The sequence below is a fragment of the Clytia hemisphaerica genome, unplaced genomic scaffold, assembly GCF_902728285.1.
Source record: "Clytia hemisphaerica strain Z4C2 unplaced genomic scaffold, Clytia hemisphaerica genome assembly, whole genome shotgun sequence".
In the NCBI taxonomy this organism is placed as follows: Eukaryota; Metazoa; Cnidaria; class Hydrozoa; order Leptothecata; family Clytiidae; genus Clytia; species Clytia hemisphaerica.
Window position 1 is genome coordinate 494,238 of NW_027103247.1, and position 18,367 is coordinate 512,604.

An 18,367-nucleotide genomic window follows, 5' to 3' on the forward strand; every position below is an offset into this window, starting at 1 on the left:
CCCATCACTCTTTTGTCAATAACTTTTTGTGAAGCGAATTTATAAGCGAAGCAGTTTTGCTTCATTGTTTGGCATGTACCTTTAACTTCTAGGAGTGAACAGCAAAATAGTTGCCAGAAGCCGAAACACGGACCCAAAATCTGAAGTTGATCAAATTAACGTGTGGGCACGCATCTAAACAGTGGTTCTTTTGTTTTAAATGTTTGTTTTGCTTTTATTTTAAATGCAAAGATATTTAGTTCGAACAGTGATAGAAAGGATCTTCATCATTCCTTGACTTTTAAAAGCAAGTATCAAGTATCAAATAGGGTCAATTAATGAGAGGTTTTTGCAAGTCCCGTGAGGACTCCTCCAGGGAGTGCACTTTTAGTGAACTAAATTTACCTTGCAAAACTGAGTGGATATTCAATGATAAAGAGGTACGAAGGTAATCAAATTTGTTAAATTTTTGTCAAGAAAACAAATCAAAACTGGCCAAGAACCAACACAAGCAATTTTGCAAATTTTAGTTTTTGTTTTGTTGTTATGTTTTGATTTCGACAGATGATTCGATTAAAAATATTTGATCGTTCGATGTTCAATTTTTAAGGCACCATTTACATTATTAGAAAGGAAAGAAAAAGCTTTGCTGTTGGGAGGGGCGGCACGGCGGCCAGTGTGGAAACGATGCAGAGTCCACGCTGAATTGTTATTTGATTAAGGTATGTGTACACCTTTTTTCCGATTTTTTGTCAAAAAAATTTTTTTTCAGTCAAAGTGGAAGAAAAGTTACTGGATTTCATTTTGGTATAATTGCGATCTTAAAATCTTTTTTTGATCCAGAGTTATAACCATTTAAATTTCAAAACAAAGTTCGTCTTATGATGGATTATTTACTCAAATAATTGTCTCTTTCGGAAACAACAAAGACAAAAGAGAGAATTCAGCTGATGTTTATTCTCACCTCTATTGAGTAGTAATATTTTTGACACATTTCACTGATTACTCAAATAAACAGCAATCATCTCGTTAAAAATTTCAAATTGATGTAGAAAAAAACGAAATTTTACCACACCATACTACTTTTAACGAAGTTAAAGTCACCCATAGCATTTAGATATCGACTTCATTCTTTTTTTATGAGATTCCCAAAAGATCAAACTTAAAAAGTGTCTTAGGATTTTATTTCTAACCGAGTTGTTTTTCCTCAATTTACAGATAACTGAAAAAATCACATTTAAATTTACTTTTTTATCGATATTTTTACAGAATTTAGGATTTAAAGAGTTAAGTCAATTCCAAAAAAAATCCCAAGACACTTTTTTAGTTCGATCTATTGGGAACATAGTATCGAAATTATTTTTTCAAAATTCAAAAGCTATGGGTGAATTTAACTTCTTTAAAGTACAGCACCTGACCCCGAGAATGTAGGTTTCTCATTTTCAAGCATTGTAGCCTTAACGATAGTTCAACTTCATAAAAAGTTGTTTCAGGGCATACTGTTACATATTACTTATTATTTCTAGACATGAAATTTTAACTTGAATTAATTTTTTCCAACGGAAATCTGAATCGAAGTTGATTGGATACTACCCGAATTGAGACATTTTTTTAAATAAATCCTCTCTAAATCGAAATCTATTGGAATTAAGTTATGATGATAGGGTATTTTCTTATTCCTAATGAACTAAGGAAATGGGGAAAATAGTCCATTTCAATATTTATTGTTCTAAGTTAGATATTTTGACGAAAATGTTTGACCTACCTTTTGGGGTTAGTTGACCTACAATTTGGGGACCTTCATAACCCGACATGAAAAGTCTGTCAAATTATATAAAACTTGTTTCTTGTACTTTCATTACATGAAAGTACTACCTGAGAGATGATTAATGTTGACATTTTGAGCTTTTACGACGTGTCCCAGACCTACTGGGACCCAAGCCCAATCAGAAGATTTGCCTAAGTTTGGAACAATAGAATTTCCATCCCCATTTGGGACTTTAGTAGAAATTTTTGTCCCGCTGATGAAAAAAGTTCCACTGGGGCTGTGAGGCAGGGGTGTTGTTACATTATTTACATATTTTAACACAAAATTTTCAACCTAGAAAATAAAAACAATTTTCATGTCTCTTCTTTTCGTCCTTTGTTTTACTTTTCCTCATTTGTAGCACAATAAAATTAATATCTTTGTTAAATTTTTGTCAGGGTATATTTATAAATCATAAATTTCACTTAGGGAACAATAATTTCCAATGAATACTAAAATTCCGCTCTCAACAACCAAATCTTTTCACCTACATTCTGGGGGTTAAAAAGCGAAAAAAATTCAATTTTCAGAATAACAAAGTGCTCTTTAGAATATTGTTTTGGCACAAAATATTTCTAAAATTTGCTGTTATAATTAATCAAATTGAAAAAATATCAACATTTTATTATTACTAGATTTAAAGCCATAAAACCAAATCTACATTCTGGGGGTTATAACGAAAATGGGAGTCAACTTCAAGGACCAAAAAAATTAGCCTATCTATCACAAGTAATGAAACTAACCCCTGGGAAAGGATTTTGGGAGTTCAAAATCTCGTTGAAAACATTCAATGTTTTCTAAAATGCAAATCTACATCTTTCAGGTCTGATTCAAAATTCACCTACATTCTCGGGGTCAGGTGCTGTAGGTACAAGGTTAAAATTCTTAGAAGATCTTAATTATATCCTGCCCAGTTTTTTAAATTCAGCTGAAACTTTTACCATTAGAAAGAGAATATTATTGGCTTTCAGAAAATATATACTTTTGACATATAAAAATTTGTTGTTCTAAAGATATGATCAATTAAAGAGAATGTGTCAAGAAAGGTGAACACATACCTTAAACTGAGGTGCACGCCAAAAGGTGCAGTATATAGGAAATTGCAGGGGGTTTTGGGGATATTTGATTCTCATGCCTAAAGTTGAATTGCTGGTACTTCTAAGAAAGAAATGTATAAAGTCAAATGAATCATGACCATGAGCCATATTTTAGGAATCCAAAGATATATAAGTTGATTTATTAATTCAAATGATTTGAACACCTATTTTTTAAGTTCTTAGTCAACTGCTGCAACTATAGAGGCTTTTAGGCTTTGGTTTACAATTAAAACATTCTACACCAGTCCCACAAATAATATGAATAATATTATTGCATATTATACATTTATGTGCACCATCCACATGATTTTTACAAATAACACACATGCTATTTCATTTGTTTCAGTCATTACTCCAATGCTTAATTTTTCAACAACATTCAACTTTCAATTTTTCTTGATCACAAGTATATATGTAAACTTATAGTTACCGTGAGTGGTCCAAAATCTGACAGCCCTGCCTAAATCCGATGGGGCCTTTCAAAGATACAAACTAAAATAAAAATAAACCTTTCGCTGTGACGCAATGAAGATACCAAAGTGTCAACTAAACTGAGAGATTTAATACACATTGATTTGAACCAAATTACAATAATTGTGCTTCTTATACAAAACATAATTTTTTATTACATAAATTGTTAACGTTTTAAACAGATTCAGAATAATAGAGGTAATAATTTTTCACATTAATTGACATCTTGACATTATAGCCATCTTGTTAGATGTTTTGTTTCAAGAGTCCTTGCAATAGTTTATCGTTTAACTTAGAGAAGGAATGTTTGTAAACATAGAATTTTTTCATAACAGTGATTTGGAGTGTCGCGATTAGGCAGGGCGGTCCTAGGTCACTTGTTCGACAGTACACTTGTGCGACAGCTCAGTTGTTCGACATTTTAGCAAAATTGTTGAACAACTGTATTGTCGAACAACTGTATTGTCGAACAAGTGCGAAATCACAGGCAGGGCTGTCAGATTTAGGACCACTCAAGGTATACTCTAAAGGGCTACTCAGACTACACAAGAAATTGACAATATTCGACAATATGGTTTGCGGACCGCAATGTACAAAGTAAACACCGGTACTTTATTATAAAAAGGAATAAACAATCCCCCTATATTGTTGGAGTATTGCAAATGAAGCTGATGTTATTAATGAATTAAAAGTGCTTTATATTCTATTTACACTCAACGTTGTTATATGGGGGTCAAGGGAGAGCGAGGTGGGTGCATTTTTTGTTTTTTATCAATTTATTTGTTAATGCAGGTCAGGTTCTAGATTAGTAAACAAAATTATATACAATATACCGTGAAGTTGGGTAACTTGCATCAGTGGAGGCTAACATGCATAGCCCTCAAATGACTGACCAATCAAAGCAGCAAAATTTCCAAACAAATGAACTATGCAGCTCAGCTTGTAGCTCTACTCTACCATTTTGGTTTTGATTTAACTTTGTAGTTTAAGGACCAGACAGGTCATTCATTGGAGGGCTATGCATGTTAGCCTCCACTGATGCAAGTTACCCAATCTCACGGTATTATACATAATTCCATACATATTGGCAGTAAAAACTGATGTGGACCTAAACCTAAACCTGCCATAATGAAATCAGGCGTTAGAATGGTGGTGCTCCTCTTGTCTTGAAGAGCTTTGACTTACGCCAATATCTTACTTTAAATCTGCTACTTACGCCAATACTCCAAAAGCAATTACTGCCTCACGCCAAATAAATATATTTGGCGTACTGTGCACTAATTCCAGGCTGACCAGGCGGGTGTTGTATCTCCGTGGTTTGTGTGGTGTGTTTGGGGTATTATTCATAAGGCTTAGGACCCTGTCTCTTTAGGGGTTTTTCAGAGTGTATCTTACTTCGCTAGTGATTTGTTGCTGCTGCTAAATCATAAAAAATGAATTTTTTGCAACCATATCGATCGAACACACAAAACACAGAAAACACAACTTTTACAAGTCCTATCAAGACTTCATTGAAATAAATTGAACTAGCCTGGATGATTCTTTAGACTGAAGGACATATTATTCCATCGACCAATCAGATTCATTCTTTACTTTGTTCACCACTACTGGCTAAATGAGGTGGACTCTGGGCTGGCTGGATCACTTCACAACCCTTAAAAACAGTACGACTAGTATTACTAGCAACTTGTGAATTGAGGTGAAGTCTGGCAGTCAGGATTAACCGCCTAAATAGGAACAAATTTTTCGATTTCACAAATACTCTTATCTAGGATATAGGTACTTATCTAGGCATATTTTTTATTCTAAGGTTAGAATATTTTAGAGATTTTTATTTTAGACTAACACTAAAAAAAGTTGCATGTATCAATTATTATCTATGTTTTCATTTAGGTATTTTCTAACTGTATTCCAAATTTCAGAAAGATTCATCAATGCAGTATTGAATTATTGCATTTTAAAGTTTCCAGGCAGATTCCACTGCTTATTATATATTAATGGTCTAGTTACACATAAAATCCCGTTTTTTAGTAAAGTTTTGCCGGTGCGGTCTGAAAATCGGCCAGATGACTGTTAAATTTTAGCTTATCGCTAATGAGCTGGAAATGCTTTCAGATGGTGTATGGCGCTTTTAAATGAAAAAATCCGCAATCTTGTTAAAAAATCGCGATTTCTTCTATTTTTCGAAATTCCAGACGGTCTGAGATTTTCAAATAAAGCGTATTGTGATAGATTGTAGCCTAATCTTACCCTGGGTTTACTAAAAAAACCGTGATTGAAAAGATAAACCAGCTCAATAGCGACAGCCATTTGTTTCAATGTGGTTTGAGAATTTTCCGGTGCCGTGGTCAGCGCTAAGTCGTGTTTTCCCCTTGACGTCAAAAAACATAAATATCTTTTGAAAGAAAATAGATACCTGGATGCAGTTTTTTTTACTTGTTTCCCTGATAATTCCTGATTGATTTAAAAAAAAGAATTAACAGATTTGGATGATTTAAAGGTAAGTACTAATGCATTGAAGTTCATTTTTGTAAATTCTTCCTCGTTCCGCGCGGAAAATCCTGACGAGGGCGCACCCTAGTAAAGAGAGCCTTAAAATGTTCCTATTTAAGATATTTTTTACAAAAGCTAAAATTTTCCACCCTTCCCCACCCACCAAAAGTGCTTAGAATAAAAAATATGCCTAAATAAGTACTTGTATCTTAGATAGGAGTATTTAAGAAATCAAGAAATTTGTTCCTACTTAGGGGGTTAATCCTGACTGTCTGGCTGGATCACTTCACAACCCTTAAATACAATACGGCTAGTTTATATAAAAAACAAAACACACGGTTTTTCCCAAGCAGCCTAGACAAATGTTAAATTTTGTTTCCGTGCAAATTCGTCACATTTTGTCTCGATAGCCTCATACCTACGGAACTTATCCTTAGAGGCAATCAAGCAAGAACAATAGAAAAAATCTTTAGTTAGCTCTGTAGAAAAATTGCAAAATAGAAACTTGCTTAAATTCACAATACTGATTCTTTACACCAAAACGAAACTTTTCTATTTTGTAAATCTTTCTTACACTTCCCCATACGTAAAATATAGAGTACTTTCGTTTTCCCCCCAAACTTACGAGGGAAAAAAGTTAAGACCGTGTGTTGTCCTCGCGGACTTCCCCAGCGTAATTTATTTGTGTGATGTCATAATGTTATTGTTCTCTTTCTCAGATTATTACTGACGGCATTTCAATCGCTTACGGGATTGGACAATGGTTGACAATAGATCGTGACGTATAACAATCCAATGACGCGCGACGAATGAAAGTTCATTTTGGGTGGCTTGATAACACTCGTAATTTCTTTATTTTTCTAGTGTATTTTGTTTTTTCGTTTTAAAAGAAGGACTATACGGTAGAAAATAAGGTTTTATACTATTATTTTTAAATTTGATATTTTAAATGCCTATTTTAAAGAAAATTTCGTAAGTGGGCGGAAAATAAAAAGGCCTTTGTTTTGAACGCCCGACTGCCAAAATCTCGGGATTCTGGGACTTCTTTTGAGACGGAGGTTAGACAAAGAACTAAGTAGAATCGACTTTTTCAAACTTAAAATACAATGTAAAATATTTTTGTAATCAAAAATTATATTTAACAATTATATTGAAAAGTAATAATTCGTTATAAGGAAAGATAACTTGTGCGGAAAAGAAAGTCTTCATTTAGTGACCCCCGGATTTTTCATCGCATAATTTCTACGGGAAATCGAAAGTAATTTCATTTGGCTTGTGTTGGATGTTGGGAAGCTGCAAGGATAAAGGTAAACAAATTATAGTCTTTTTTCTGAAAGAAAATTTAACATTTGTCTAGGCTGCCAAGCTGGCACATGTGGTGGACCAAAAATATGGTTAAATATGTCTACATGTGATGTCATTGTATGTTTGGCTGGTTTGTCTGTCTTGTTTTAGTCTAGCAAAGCCTAGCAAAGCTGCATTGAAATATACAAGATAATGGAGATAGACAAATGCCCCCAATTTTGCCCCCAACCAGTCAGGCACATCCTGGCAAATGAACGGGGTATTTTTCACTTGCAACCATTGGCAAATGAACGGGGTCGAAAACGAAAGTGACGTAATAGCGCCGAATACCCAGTTTAATTGAACCGGGTTGGAAATATTTTGCTTCATTTCAAAGAACTGCATAGATGAATTTTTTTTTCCATGGGTCAATTTTGTCTTCGAAGATTGAAGAAACTTTTAATGAAAAAAAAAATTTCCCAGTTTTCTTCCTTTTTTCCCTTTTTCAGTTTGAAGTTCATTTTTATTCATTTTCACGCTTTTAGCCTGAGACGTCCTATCTCATTTACACTGGGTGACGAATACCCCATGCAAATGCTTCACCCCGTGCATTTGCCAGGATGTGCCTGACTGCCAACTTTTGTCTCTTCTACCTTTGTTTTCAAGGTGAAAATTCTAAACAAAAGTGAGACCAAGCGAGATCACAAAAGTAAACCAAAACAACAAGTGAGACCATATAGTCACATCACATCACACATTAGCTACCTTAAGGGAAGAAATTTTCGCGAGAAGAAATTTTCGCGGAATTTAATTTCGCGAATCAGAGTTTCAAAATGGCAAATTTCGCGGAATTTAATTTCGCGAATGAGCCGATTTCAAAAGTTTCACGGGATTTAATTTCGCGGTTGAGGGAATTATTTTTCTACGAAAAGCCCTATTTTGCCCTAAAAAGACCAATTTTAGGGGTGATTTTTTTAATTGTGAGAATATTTGTGTTTTGCGGAATTTAATTTCGCGGTTTAGCCATTTTGGTGTGTTTCGCGGAATTTAATTTCGCGAATTATGCCCAAATTCGCGAAATTAAATTCCGCGAAAATTTCTTCCGCGAAAATTTCTTCTCGCGAAAATTTCTTCCCTTAAGGGTATGTGTGGTCCAAATTTGAAATTTCCACCATTTGAGGAAAAAGTGCAGATTTCACTGCTGCCCAACCTGTGAGACTTACAACTAACAGTTGAACTGTCAAAGCCCTCCCTTTAAGATGCCCACACAAAAAAAACTGAGTCTGAATCTTAATCTTCAAAATCACGAAAAACCAAAACAAGAGAAATTCCACTGTAAAACTCCGATCTGAGTGGGACGGAAAGGCACTATCTCGCGACATAGAAATAACCAATCATTGCTTTCTATTTATTTTCATTACGTAATGTATCTCAAAATGGTAGGTAAAGTAGTGCGTGATTAAACCAGCGGCTGTTTTCATGGAATTTTACTGTTGCACTGGGTTTTTGATTTATCATTTATTGGGTTAGCTTAGTTGAATGATAGAATGTTCCATTAGTTTAACGTCACCACAACATGTTTCTCATTAGCTTTTGTTTTGATTTGAGAGGCACGCGCTTTAGACAGTTAGTTTTAGGTAGTAAATTCCTTTGATATCTTCCATTACTTCTTTCTTTTTGTTAAACACGGCAAAATTGATTTTGGTGCTCTTTTTTAAGCTAGTTTCCTTAACTGTCAAGCTCTTACACTCATAAAACTGTTTAACTTATTCGCATATCTTGTCTTTATGAGTGAATCTTTTTTAATCTCCAACAGTCATCAGGGAAATCCCTCAAATCAAGTCAAGTAGGAGAAAACAATTTTATATAAGATAAGAAAAATTTTTCTATTGCCAACACGGATCAAATTTTTTGTAAAATCTCTTCAACCCATCATCGTTATGAAACACCAGAAATTGGGTTCATTGGTGTTTCTTTTGTTTTTTTATGACTTTCCCTTGTTCCTTTTTCGATTAGTAGAAATGCAAAAATCAATGTATATACTCATCTTATAGACTGATAGATGGCCCTATCTCTCTGTCACCCCTTTCTATTTTCTGACTCCCCACAACCCTCACATTTAGCAATTAAAGAAATTCAATTGATATTTTCTGTATTATACAATGAAAAAGGGAGACAGAATTAGTGAGGCGGAGAGGGTGGCAGAGATAGGGCCTTCTATGGAAATCTTTAAAAATTAAAATTTATAGATTTCTTTGCCTTGTATACTTTAAAATACATGTGGTGTGGCCAGGATTAGGCAATTCCGCAAGAGCCCATTTTTTCTGTGTTTTGCTATGAAACAATTCTTTATTTATGTCTTTTGAAATTTACTGATTCCAATTTTTCAGAGTATTTGGTCGATATCATTGAGGTCTCCAAAAGGATACCTACTTAAGCAGATCAAATCAAAATCTAAATGAAAAATCAACCAGAAATTAGTACCCCTAAAATAGTTGTTTTGGAGAACGTGACGGCCTATTGAATAAAAAATATAGCAGACATAGTCATATAGAAAATTTGTTCATTTTTTTAATCATTTGTTTCAACTTTTATCTGCTTTTATCTCAACTTTCCTGCAGGTTGATTCTTCTCTCAGTTTGATGTATGTCTTTTTGTTTTAGCAATATGAGCTTATTGTCGCAATACAGTTTAAAGGGAACTCTAAATAATTCTAAGGAATATCACCTAAAACTACAAATTTCTACATAAGACATGTTATCACGTTTTTTTTCAGCCTTCAATTTCAATGTCTATTTCAAGAACATTTTTTGTATAAATTAGAATAAGCCATGGAACAGTCATCAGCAGGTCAGTTTTTTATTAAATTTCTGTAACATTTAGTCCAAAAGTCTGCTCTCCTTAGGCTGGAGAAGATATTTTGTGTTCTTGTGTTTGCAAATTAAAATTTCTAGTAACTTTTATTACTGACTTACCGGACATCAGACAGACAGACAGAATTTTTATCTAAAAATAACACAAGCAAAAATTATTTGTGATCTTAGCCTTAATAATTATCCAATGGGAAACAATGACTGCATGTTTCACAAGATAAAAAAAATTAATGATACTAAATTTTAAAGTTTTTTATTATATATTTCTTTAGAATGAACACGACAACATTTGACCATCTTCAGGGAGTTTTCAATTCTTTATTATAATTATATATGATTTTCAATATTTTAAGTCCTGCTATATAACAGGACTTTTTAAGACCTGCTATAACAATTGTTATATTCTAGAAAAAAAGATTGTTGTTAGCTCCCTTTCCACTATTTGACACTATCTTGACACTACCTTGACACTACCTTGACACTACAAACTGACAGTTGCACATTATTAAGTTATTTTAACCTTTGGCATGCAATTAAATTCCAAAATTCGAAATTTCTAATACATGTTTTCCAATACATACTCTAGATGATGATCAAGATTTTGTCTCAGCTGAAAATCAACCCAAAGGTACACCGTTAATATCTAAAAAACTTTCAATAGATTTATGTATCAATGATCAGCAAGTTTTTTCTGTTTTTTTTTTAATTTCTTAAAAGATTTATTAAAAAATTAATCCAGATCCATTTGTTCATCTATGCAATTTTAGATTTGATCAGATTTGATAAATTTCTAGAATTGATCAATTTTTTTATCTTTTTTAGACTTCAAAGATGAAATTAAAGCCTGTGAAATCTTACAGATTTTTATGAAATGTAGAGAAGCAATTGTTCTTGAACAAGACTTCCAAGCTTTGATCAAACAAAGCTTATTTGATCCGAACTTCCCATCTACAGGAACTCCATCTTTGCTCATTGCAGAAAATGAAATTTTGTCACTATCGACTTACTCAAAATGCACTGATGGTATCTTTTATGTTATGCCATTAATATTTGAAGTTTGTGGGGAAAATCAGCTATATCTAAGGTAAATAATTTACTATCAGATTTTCTTTTGTAAATATTGTTCATGGTTTCAGCCCCCTGGATTTCTTAAGGGCCCCTAGGCCAAGTGAGGAGTTTTGGCCTAAAATTTAGCAAATCTATGGGGTTACCTGTATAGAGGCTCTATCTAGGGGCTGTTTGTTTATCTGTATTTTCCAAATGGAATACTTCAGAGTATAAGTTGAAATTTTTTGGCCCATACTTTCTCATTTTTGTTTTTCTTTTTCAGTTTTTTTTCATTGTGCTGCCATTCTTCATAGCATACAAAGCTTTTTTACAAAAAGGTTCTTGGGTGAAGGGGAGCACCTAACCCAGGAGCAAATTCTTAAGGGTAGCTAAATCATTGCGGCACCTTATTTCGTTTGGGATACCTAAAAAGTGGGCTGAAACCATCTTGTTGAATGGATTTAATGTATTTTAATTTCAAAAGTTACTTTTTTTATATAAATCTCATTATTGAAAGGAAAACTTTGAAAACTGAGCTTAAAGGTAACATGAAATACTATTTTTTTCCAGATCGTTTGAAACAGGTGTTTATCAAGGGTTTATTCAAAACAACTGGAAAACATTGTTTAATGACATTATCACAAAGTTCAAAATAAAGCATTGCAATATTGTGTCGATTTATAATACTTGGGATGTTCTTGCTGCTCAACATCGTCGAATCGAAACTAAAAATAGTAAGGAATTCTTTTTCATAGTTTTAATGCAGGTCCTCTTTTTGGTTGAAGTTAATTTGGCTAATCTAAATTATGTTTATTGTATACCAATCTATAAACCAAAAAGTAATTTTATTTTTAATTTCTCTTTGTACAAGGTTCTACATCAGACAGAAATTCAAAAATCTTTGACCAAAAGACACAAAGCAACAAGTCATCCATTCAGAGAAATCTACCAGTTGCTTATTCCATATTCAAGCAGTCGTTCGGTGATAATGCGCCTGGATTTGTCTTCTTTACTCGACGAATGGCTAAATTTACGAAGAAAAATTGCCCGAATACTGAGTAAGAGTTTGTTTTCCATCGTCACACTAAGAGCAACTAAAGATAGACAAGTAATAAGTAAAGTATGAAAGCAATAAAACATTGGTATTTCTTCTTGTTTCTTGTTTAAGTGTAAATGTTTTCTTGTTTTAAACGGGCCTTTTAAGTGTCTTTTGGTATTATAAACATCTATTCGATTTTCAAATTAAATTTATAAGAAAAACAAAAACTTCGTAACGTTTTCACAATTCTTTATTTATTTTATAGGTTTTACAAGATGGTTGGACTTGGTGACTCTAGACAGTGGAAGACAGAGTTACTAAATTATAAAATGAGTACTAGTATTACGTCAGAAAAATCTGCCATACTGCAATCGTTGCAGACTTTTGGTCAAATCGAAAATCTTCCAATTGAATGTCAATTTCAAATTATTTCTTCCTTACCAAATTACCATAAGTGGGCGTACAGGAAAAACACTGGCGTTAAGAAGGAGCAGTACTTTGCACCAAATGGTCTTTCACCAAGAAATTTGATGATCCAATCCTTTGATGACGCACTCGAGGATGAAGACGTTGTCATTTCTATGAAAAAAATCATCTTTCTCATATTGAAAAACGCTTTCAATATTAAATATATTCCAAGTGGAAGTTACAAAAAACGAACAAAGGTTTTTACAAATTATTTATTTAATTAAATTTGAATTGTTCAGAGATTGAATTAACGGTCGGTTATCGGATAAAACCAAGAAACAAAAATAAAAAACAACCTTATATTTTTCCATCTTTAGATAATAACTGACTAGTATTTCAGCTTTTTTTCTAGATTTTATCTCCTCTGGCTGAACCAAAATTGATATTAAATACGAATGATTTATTAACCCTTTAAGTGCCGATGTCGTAATAAAATTATTGAAGCCCTCCTTAAGCCCAGTTTGATTTAGAAATCGTTATTTTTGGTCGAACTCGTAGGAATTAGATTGTCCTTTATGGTCAAGCAAAAAAAATTTCAAAAGTGAGTCTTTCCAGCGAGATTTTAAGCGAAAAAGTCAAAAAAATGCAAAAAATTGACAAAAATTCACTTTTTTGAGATTCTGACCGTTTTTTGACTATTTTTGGTCAACGAGTGATCCAAGAACCTTCAAATTTGGCCCTGTTTTACTTTATTCTGTCTTCTAGTGAGTCGATTTGAAGTTTTACCACTGGGCACCTTTCCATCAGTTCAGTCAGGTCCGCGCAGCGGGCCTATGCTTTATTCCCTAACCTACCCCCCCCTTGTGCCCACCACGCCCTTTTTCGGGCGGCGCCGAAGGCGCCCAAAAAAGAGGAGACTTAAGCTATCCAACGAGCTATTACGATATTATTTAGATCAGAAGATATAAGCCCTTAAAGTTTGAACTAGCAATTTTTAAAAAAAAACTTAGAAAAAAGGACCCTGGCACTCAAAGGGTTAAAGAAAAATTGCAAAAATTATTTTTTTTCTTAAATTTCTCAATTTTTGGCCTAAAATCACTCAAAAATGCTGAAAAACACCAAAAAATCACATTTTCAAATTTTTTTTTCACTTTGTTTAACCCTTTAAGTGCCGATGTCGTATATATACGACATGGGCTATATAGGAGGGCGAAGCCCTCCTGTAATGCCCAGTTTGATTTAGAAATCGTTATTTCCAAACTGTTGTGATGAACGATTATAATTCTGTTTCTGGATTAATTAAAGTAAGATACGTTTTAACCTTGAAAATATTAATTATCATTATCTTTGATGTATATACAAAATATAATTGTTTTGATTAGACATTCCTGTGTGCTCTCCGAAAATTGTTATTGTAGGTCATTTTTATAAATCTTATAGTTCAACGAATTCGTGACCACAACTCGCAACGTTGAAGACAATTATATTAACATACAATGCACGTGTGAAACGTTTAAAGTGCTATCGACAACAATTGGTTCATCGGATTGGGATGGTGAAAGTTGTATGCACGCTCGCTTGCTTGAAAACATTATTGAAGAGGTTAGTCAATTGTTTTAGAATTATCGTTTATGTATTTTGATTTCAGTACCAATAGTTTCCCGTGTCTCCACGATCATAAGTTGAAAATTGAGAAAGTTGAAAATAAATTTAAAATATATATCTTTTGAGAAAATAAATTCATATAATGAAGTTTGGTTTTTAATAGATCTTTTCTGTGTTAAGATGTTATAATGTCCAGTATAAAATTGTATATTTTTTACTTTATTTTCACCGGCTCACTCTCCGTTCTTTCTTTTATTATATTTTCAGTTTAACATCGATTTCAACGAATCTAACGAACATGGTTATTCAATTCCTCAGTCGAACATGGAAATGGGAACAGTTGTTGCTAGCAAAATTAAGATGTCATTAGAGGCTGTTTCACAAGATGTTATTCTGCTATCATCGGCCGAAACGATTGAAAAGTTTTCCGTTCGCTCAATTTCCAGTCACCAATTTGTGCACATCTTCGCTTCAAACGATAAGACACGCGTGTATGTCAAATGCTCATCAGGCTTGTGTATGCATGCTCATTCAAAGAAAGTTTTGCTTCGGAACTTAGAGGAAGGTGAACGCTGTGATCATTTGGAGGTGTTCAAACGCTACATTGACGAGAACTGGCAAAATCATCCTTTGATGCAACTTCGCAGTGAGACGCCTGAACCTAATGTACCAAGTGATGGTGAAATTGATAGTGATACTGATGGAGATCAACAAGAGGACGATCACTCGCCACTAATTGATGAAAACCCTTTTGAGAAGGTATAGAAATATTGAACAATATTTAAGAAAAGCTTTACTTTTCCATTTTTATTGTGGCTCTTCCAGGTTATCAGTGGAATAACTGTAAAAGTTTAGGACAGAAATGAGTAAAAAGGTTCTAAGAAATAAAGAGAAGCTGCAACGACTTGTTTTTTCTCATCACTAAATTTTGAATGTTGTTTTATAGACCAATGGTTTTGACTCATCGACCGGGAAGTGGTCCTTCTATTCACCATACGCTCGTGATGTCAACCTAAAACGTGAAGACTTAGAGGAACAGTTTCTTCAGCATTACGAATCCAGTCTTCAAGCATTACGTGACAAAGACTTCAAATTGTCTTTTTATCCAAAGCCTATTCTGCCCACATGTGCCTGTGAGGTATGTTTTTCAAGAGTTTACAAAAATGTGCTATTTTGTTTCTTTGACAGTAATTACTGAAAATGGGATCTTCTAGAGCTTAAAAATCTTTTTATTGACTATTTGCCTATCATATTGTTCTGTTAATAAATGTTTATCGTTTTCTTGTTTCCCGTGTTACCGTAATACTGAAAAGCACTTGCTTAAGATTCTTTGAGACAGGGTCAGTATATTATGGTATGAATTAGAAAGATCCTTCTGCACACGACTTCTTTTGGGTAAAATAAAGAGCACCTATAAATTAAAAACATTACCCAGCAGTGCGATGTTAGCTTTTTTGTAAATAAATGTATAGTAACTGATAGAAATAGTAATAGAAAGAGTACCTTTTTATTCTTCTTCCTTTACTTAAGCTTGATAATTGGTGCTTATTTTAGATACCTTGGCCACAAGATGATGATGATGGATATTTGTTTACCAAAGAATGTTCCGCATCCTTTTACACCAATTTGACGATGATACCGTGTGATGTTTACAAACTGTCTTGCTCGGAGAATAAGTGCACGTTGAAATGGGATGGACAGCTTGATGGAGTGTATCGAATCTCTCAACAAACCTGCTTTACCGAAAAGCTCTGTTGGGACTTCGTTGATTCAGTGTCCACAATGAAGTCAAACTTTTCATCCTACTCATCGTGGATTTCCAACACATACACATGTTTGGGAACACGTCCCTTTGTTTCTGCGAAAACCTTCTCGAAGTTGTTTTTCTCTTGGGCCAGTCACCAACCCAGAGAATTTCGTAAAAGCTGTACTTGGTGTGGTTGTGATCCCAAAGTGTTGGCTTGTGATGGTACAAAGATCGGCATTTTGCACCACAACATGTCAATTACACCCATTGAACAAACGAACCCCGAAGCAGTAACAGTACCAACCCCTAATCGCCGCTTCGATCGATGTTTCTTGACCTACCCCAAAAAGTCGCAGAATGAAAATGAAGATGAACACAAGAAGAAGTGCGAAAACGTGAGAAGTGCTCGAGATTTTCTCAAACTGTTTACGGCGAAAGTCCCGGACCAGAAACTTGCAGAAATGCCTATAGCAGAACAAACTAAGCAAAAAACAAAACGTTATTTCTTTGCTTTCAGAAGGCTGTAAACCCTTAGCAAAGAGATTTTTCCTGCAACATCTGACGACGGATCAGCTTGCAACAACAAAGCGCTGCCTTAACGTTTTGAGCTATGATGCACCACTGCGCGCATTTTTGCCACATAACCTTATCAACGTGATAACACCTTTGTTAGAAATCGAGAACGGATTATCCTTAGACGAAGTCCAAAAAATCATCAGAGAAACAAGACAATACAGTCGGTACGTTGGCAACTGGATCAAGTCTTTCTCGAGTAATACCACGATCGACAATGACTTGGTTTCTTTCTTGAAATGTCTGATTGACGAAATCTTGAAAGTTGAGGCACAGTGCGTAGCTCCGCCAGAAGCTGAAGAAGGAGCTGGTCAATATAACCCTGCTAAAACGGGAGCCTTTTACTACTTCAAAGAGGATGGAGCGCCGGTCCGTAGTAATCGTCTTTACGATATCGAAAAAAAGAAGAAATCGAAATCAAAATCAAACAAATCGACCAGCAATTATGACGATGAGCCGACAACGTCTTCGTGTTCGAAACGATACCCTGACATGTCGAAACGTGGCTCATCTTTCTTGTTTTTATGGTTCTGTCCTTCTCATGGGCACTGCTACGGTGGCCATATCGTCAACGGTGGCCATATCGTCAACGGTGGTGAAGGACGGAAAGACCCCTTTTACTCTCTTCTTCAATACCTCAAAACTGCTCCCGATAGTGTATTTTACGATTTCGCTTGCTCATTTGAAGAGTATTCTTTAAATAGAGAACTTTTATTCTTTCGGTTAACCAAATTTTACCATGACCTATTCCACAGCTTCGGACATAACTGCTCACCCGTTTACAGTTCAAGGGGGCTTGATGGCATGGGCTTTAACACCAGCATATGTGAACAATTTAACTCTTATTTACAGTGTATCAAAGCGTCGGCTAAGCACATGAGCCAAGAGCACTTCGTTTTCTACGTCCAATATTTTATTGACTTGTGGAATGAGAAAAAAGAAGCTAGTTTCAAAGCCAAATTGAAGACTGCACTTGCTGGTTGGCAATGAAAGTGTCAGTAAAAAGTATTTTCATTGATTTTACTGAGATATAGATCTTCAATTTTATTTTGAAAATGATTTTAGCTATGTTGGTATTTTTATTTATAATAGTGGACAATTAATGTCACACTTTTAGTGAAATTTCATATTCAGTGCCTATCTAATCTAAATATAATTGGTAGAAAACAAAACAAAAATTGCTGTAACTTTTGTTAGGATTTGAATTAGATAGCGAAATTTGTGAGTAGAGTATTATCATGTAAAAATTAAAAATGATAATCAACACTGCTGATAGAGTTGTTTCACTGTCAATTATTTTTTATTAGTTTGAACTTCTAATTTCTTTAGACTAGGTAAATAAAATTCACTTTTCTTCCTGTTTCTTCAAAGAATACCTATTGGTTAGAGTTCGCTAAGTAATGAATTTAGGCCTTTCAATTTTTAAGGAATTTCAAATGCAAAAGACGGTTTGTATCTATTTCAGGTCTGATTTATTTTTTCACATGAACCGATTGAGATGTTTGATTATCGTTTCTATATTTTATCGATTATTATGTTAATCAGAGTTTTGTTTTATTTTATTCTTGTGTAATTGGAGGTAAAGATCGAAATTAAGCAGCTCGATATGCTAAAAGCTATTCACTTCTTCTCTATTCATTCGTCCCGACTCTAATATAACAGAGCGCTATCTGATCCGCAATGAAAAAAATTGAGGAATGATTTGAGCCAAATGTGAGCCTTTAGAGTCATTTTCTATATAGCAGACGGCTATTTACCGAATTCAAGAGAATGAAGCCGCAATTTGAAAATTTTGTTTTGAGGAATAATTTGACCCAAATTAAAGCCTTTTGAGTCGGATAAAGTGTGGTATTTCGACTCCTTTCCGAGATTGAACATTTCGAAGCAAATTTATCCCCTATAGTAAAGAATGAACCCATATGTAGGGCCAATATACTTCTTCAA

General features: G+C 34.1%; 3 protein-coding genes across 4 annotated transcripts in view; all 3 read left to right on the forward strand.

Moving 5' to 3' along the window:
* LOC136816477 (ubiquitin carboxyl-terminal hydrolase 9X-like) overlaps positions 1–18,367 on the forward strand; it is a 259,670-nt gene that overhangs the window by 114,668 nt on the left and 126,635 nt on the right. The window lies entirely within an intron of this gene.
* Positions 9,807–12,865, forward strand: LOC136815359 (uncharacterized). Of its 2 annotated transcripts, none has more exons than XM_067071905.1 (6): positions 9,807–9,981; positions 10,277–10,632; positions 10,827–11,088; positions 11,622–11,785; positions 11,923–12,109; positions 12,356–12,864. In XM_067071905.1, the coding sequence occupies exons 3-6, from the start codon at positions 10,871–10,873 to the stop codon at positions 12,780–12,782; spliced, it is 996 nt and encodes a 331-aa protein (XP_066928006.1). In that variant the 5' UTR covers positions 9,807–9,981; positions 10,277–10,632; positions 10,827–10,870; the 3' UTR covers positions 12,783–12,864. The 2 variants fall into 2 exon arrangements, with proteins under 2 accessions (XP_066928006.1, XP_066927929.1); XM_067071828.1 differs by having other exon boundaries at positions 9,931–9,981; positions 10,591–10,632; positions 12,356–12,865.
* On the forward strand, positions 13,761–16,903 carry LOC136815516 (uncharacterized). Its single transcript, XM_067072003.1, has 5 exons — positions 13,761–13,802; positions 13,939–14,100; positions 14,371–14,862; positions 15,050–15,241; positions 15,658–16,903. The coding sequence occupies exons 1-5, from the start codon at positions 13,767–13,769 to the stop codon at positions 16,375–16,377; spliced, it is 1,602 nt and encodes a 533-aa protein (XP_066928104.1). The 5' UTR covers positions 13,761–13,766; the 3' UTR covers positions 16,378–16,903.

Coding starts and splice junctions, on each gene's coding strand:
- LOC136815359 (XM_067071828.1), top strand. Junction 10,633..10,826: donor AGCTGAAAATCAACCCAAAG/GTACACCGTTAA, acceptor TATCTTTTTTAG/ACTTCAAAGATGAAATTAAA. Junction 11,786..11,922: donor TCGAATCGAAACTAAAAATA/GTAAGGAATTCT, acceptor TCTTTGTACAAG/GTTCTACATCAGACAGAAAT.
- LOC136815516 (XM_067072003.1), top strand. CDS start 13,767: ATGAACGATTATAATTCTGTTTCTGGATTAATTAAA. Junction 13,803..13,938: donor CTGTTTCTGGATTAATTAAA/GTAAGATACGTT, acceptor TAAATCTTATAG/TTCAACGAATTCGTGACCAC. Junction 14,101..14,370: donor TTGAAAACATTATTGAAGAG/GTTAGTCAATTG, acceptor TTATATTTTCAG/TTTAACATCGATTTCAACGA.